At 39.8% G+C, this 2,625-nt stretch overlaps 1 protein-coding gene across 1 annotated transcript; it reads right to left on the bottom strand.

Annotated features, from left to right (window-relative positions):
• Positions 1-369: 369 nt before the first annotated feature.
• Positions 370-2,255, bottom strand: LOC140177520 (uncharacterized). Its single transcript, XM_072210639.1, has 3 exons — positions 2,148-2,255; positions 1,811-2,053; positions 370-1,278 (listed from the first exon to the last, which is right to left on the bottom strand). Exons 1-3 carry the CDS (start codon positions 2,253-2,255, stop codon positions 370-372), a joined length of 1,260 nt encoding a protein of 419 aa, XP_072066740.1.
• Positions 2,256-2,625: the final 370 nt, after the last annotated feature.

Here is a 2,625-nt window from a genome sequence, read left to right as displayed (position 1 = left end):
CTTCCAGATAAATGACTTAATTTTATCTGCTCCTATTTTGGCTAATGGTATTGCCTCTATCCATTTTGAGAAGTAATCAATTGCTACTGACAGAAATTTTACCTGGCTGGGGGCTTTAGGGAATGGCCCGATGATGTCTAGCCCCCATTTCTAGAAAGGCCAACTTACCTCCGAGGTGTGTAATAGCTCGCCTGGGTTGTGTATTACTGGAGAATATTTTTTACATCTATCACATCGTTTGATCTTGTTGATGCAGTCTTGTTTCATTGTTGGCCAGTAATACCCTACCCTAGCTATCTTTGATGCTAAACTCATTCCCCCTATGTGATTGCCACATACTCCTTTATGGACTTCGTCCATGACGACCTTTCATTCTTCCTCATCTAAACAACTCAAAAGCGGTTGAGAAAAGCCTCTTTTATACAGCTCATCTCCTGCCATTGTGAAAGATGCTACCCGCCTTTTGAATATTGTCGGATTGGTTACTCCTATTGGTATGCTTCCTGTTTGTAGGTACATCCTGTATTGTGTTCTCCAGTCCTGGACTTGGGATACAGATAGACCAGATTTGTTGCCAAAACTTGGTTCAACCGTGATTAGTTGGGAAATTATAGATTCATTCATATGTTTCTTGGTGGTTGCTAAATTAGACAGTGCATCTGCTCGGGTATTGTGTTCCTGAGCTATGTGTGTTATTTCAAATGAATTAAATCGAGAAATAAGCTCTTTTACCATGATGAAATACTTCTCCAGTGATTGATCTCGGACCTGAAAATGTCCTGTTACCTGCTCTACAACCAATAATGAGTCGAAATATACCTGTAGATGGGTGATGTTTAAGGATTGAGCCAATCTAAGTCCAGCGAGCAGTGCCTCGTACTCGGCATGATTGTTGCTTGTTGGGAAGGTGAAGCAGATGGATTGCTCGGTATATAAGTCATAGTTGTTGGTGAGTAATACACCTGCGCCTGATCCTTCTATATTTAAGGCTCCATCCACGTACAGGTGCCAGGTGTCGTCTTGTTCTGGTTGTTCTGCCAGCTCAACTATGAAGTTGGCTAGAAACTGTGTTTTGATGGCTGTTCGAGGTTTGTATTTAATGTCAAACTCGGACAACTCGATCGACCATTTATCAATCGTCCAGATACCTCGGATCTTGTTAAAATCTACCTTAAAGGTTAGTTTGTCTTGACCACGATGTTGTTGCTGTGAAAATAATGCCTTAGTCTCCTTGCCGTGATTATTAAGGTGTAATCTAGCTTTTCCATTGGCGGATATCTGAGCTTGGCGTTCTGTAATGTCTTACTAACGAAGTATACCGGCTCTTGTTTTCCTCCTGTTTCTGTAACTAAAACAGAGCTAATAGCATTAGTAGAAATTGATAAATAAAGTAATAAGGGCTTACCCTGTGTGGGCTTTTGCAAGATCGGTGGCGAGGATAACACTCTCTTTAGATTTTGAAATGCTGTTTCACATTCCGAGCTCTAGTTGAAGTCTCTTTGTTTCCTCAATACGTTAAAAAAGTGGTGTGAATGACTGGATATGGCTGGTAAAAACCGGGATAATGCTGCTACTCTGCCATTTAGCTATTGTACTTCTTTTATTGTTTGTAGACTTCTCATGTTTATTATTGCTTTACTTTTCTCTTGATTTTTGCTTCAATGCCTCTAGAGGTGAGCATAAAACCGAGAAATTCCCCCTTAACTCTGAAAGCACATTTTTCGGGATTAAGCCTCATGTTATGTTGTCGTAATCGCCCGAAGATCTCTTCTAGGTTAACTCCATGGTTTAGATCTCGTTTTGTTTTTACCACCATGTCATCAACATAGACTTCGAGGATCTGTCCGATTTGTGTGTTGAAAACTTTGTTCATTAGCCGTTGATAAGTAGCACCTGAATTCTTTAAGCCAAAGAGCATTACCTTATAACCATATTTTCCCAATTCAGTGTTAAAAGTAGTTTTATCCTCGTCCTTGGGATGCATTAAAATCTTATTATAACCTGAATATGCATCTAAAAAACTTAAAAGACCAAAACCTAATGCGTTATCCACCTGTTTGTCAATGCACAGGAGGGGATATGCGTCTTTTGGGCATGCTTTATTCAAGTTAGTAAAGTCTATGCCATTTACATGAGGCTTTTCTTACCATGATAACATTGGACAACCATGTTGTAAATCGTAACTCTTTGATGAAGCCGACTGCCAGTAGTTTCCGAGTTTTGTCTAGACAGGCTGCCTTCTTTTCGTCACCCATGTTCCTTTTCTTTTGCGCTATGGGTTGGACCTTTGGATCAATTTGTAACCCATGGCATATAAAACTCAGGTCTATACCTGGCATATCTGCTGGGGTTCAAGCAAAGAGGACGACATTTTGTCGAAGTATGTTGACGATTTGTTTTTTATTATTTGCAAAAGATAACGACTTACATAAGTGAAGTGATTGTCATTGTTATATAAGATTACCTTTTCGATATCGTCTATTAGCGATGGTCTGTTGCGGAGATCTCCTCTTGGATCAAGCTCTGCTGTGTTTGAAATATTTGCCACATTGAAGGTGTCTTGTGGAAACTCAGTTTTCAGTGTATTCTCCGATCTAATTTTCAGGCTTTCATTGTAACAATGTC

The sequence above is a fragment of the Arachis hypogaea genome, chromosome 13 (genome assembly GCF_003086295.3).
Source record: "Arachis hypogaea cultivar Tifrunner chromosome 13, arahy.Tifrunner.gnm2.J5K5, whole genome shotgun sequence".
Classification (NCBI taxonomy): domain Eukaryota; kingdom Viridiplantae; phylum Streptophyta; class Magnoliopsida; order Fabales; family Fabaceae; genus Arachis; species Arachis hypogaea.
Note: the sequence above shows the minus strand (reverse complement) of the source record. Positions and strands in the feature narration are given on the sequence as shown.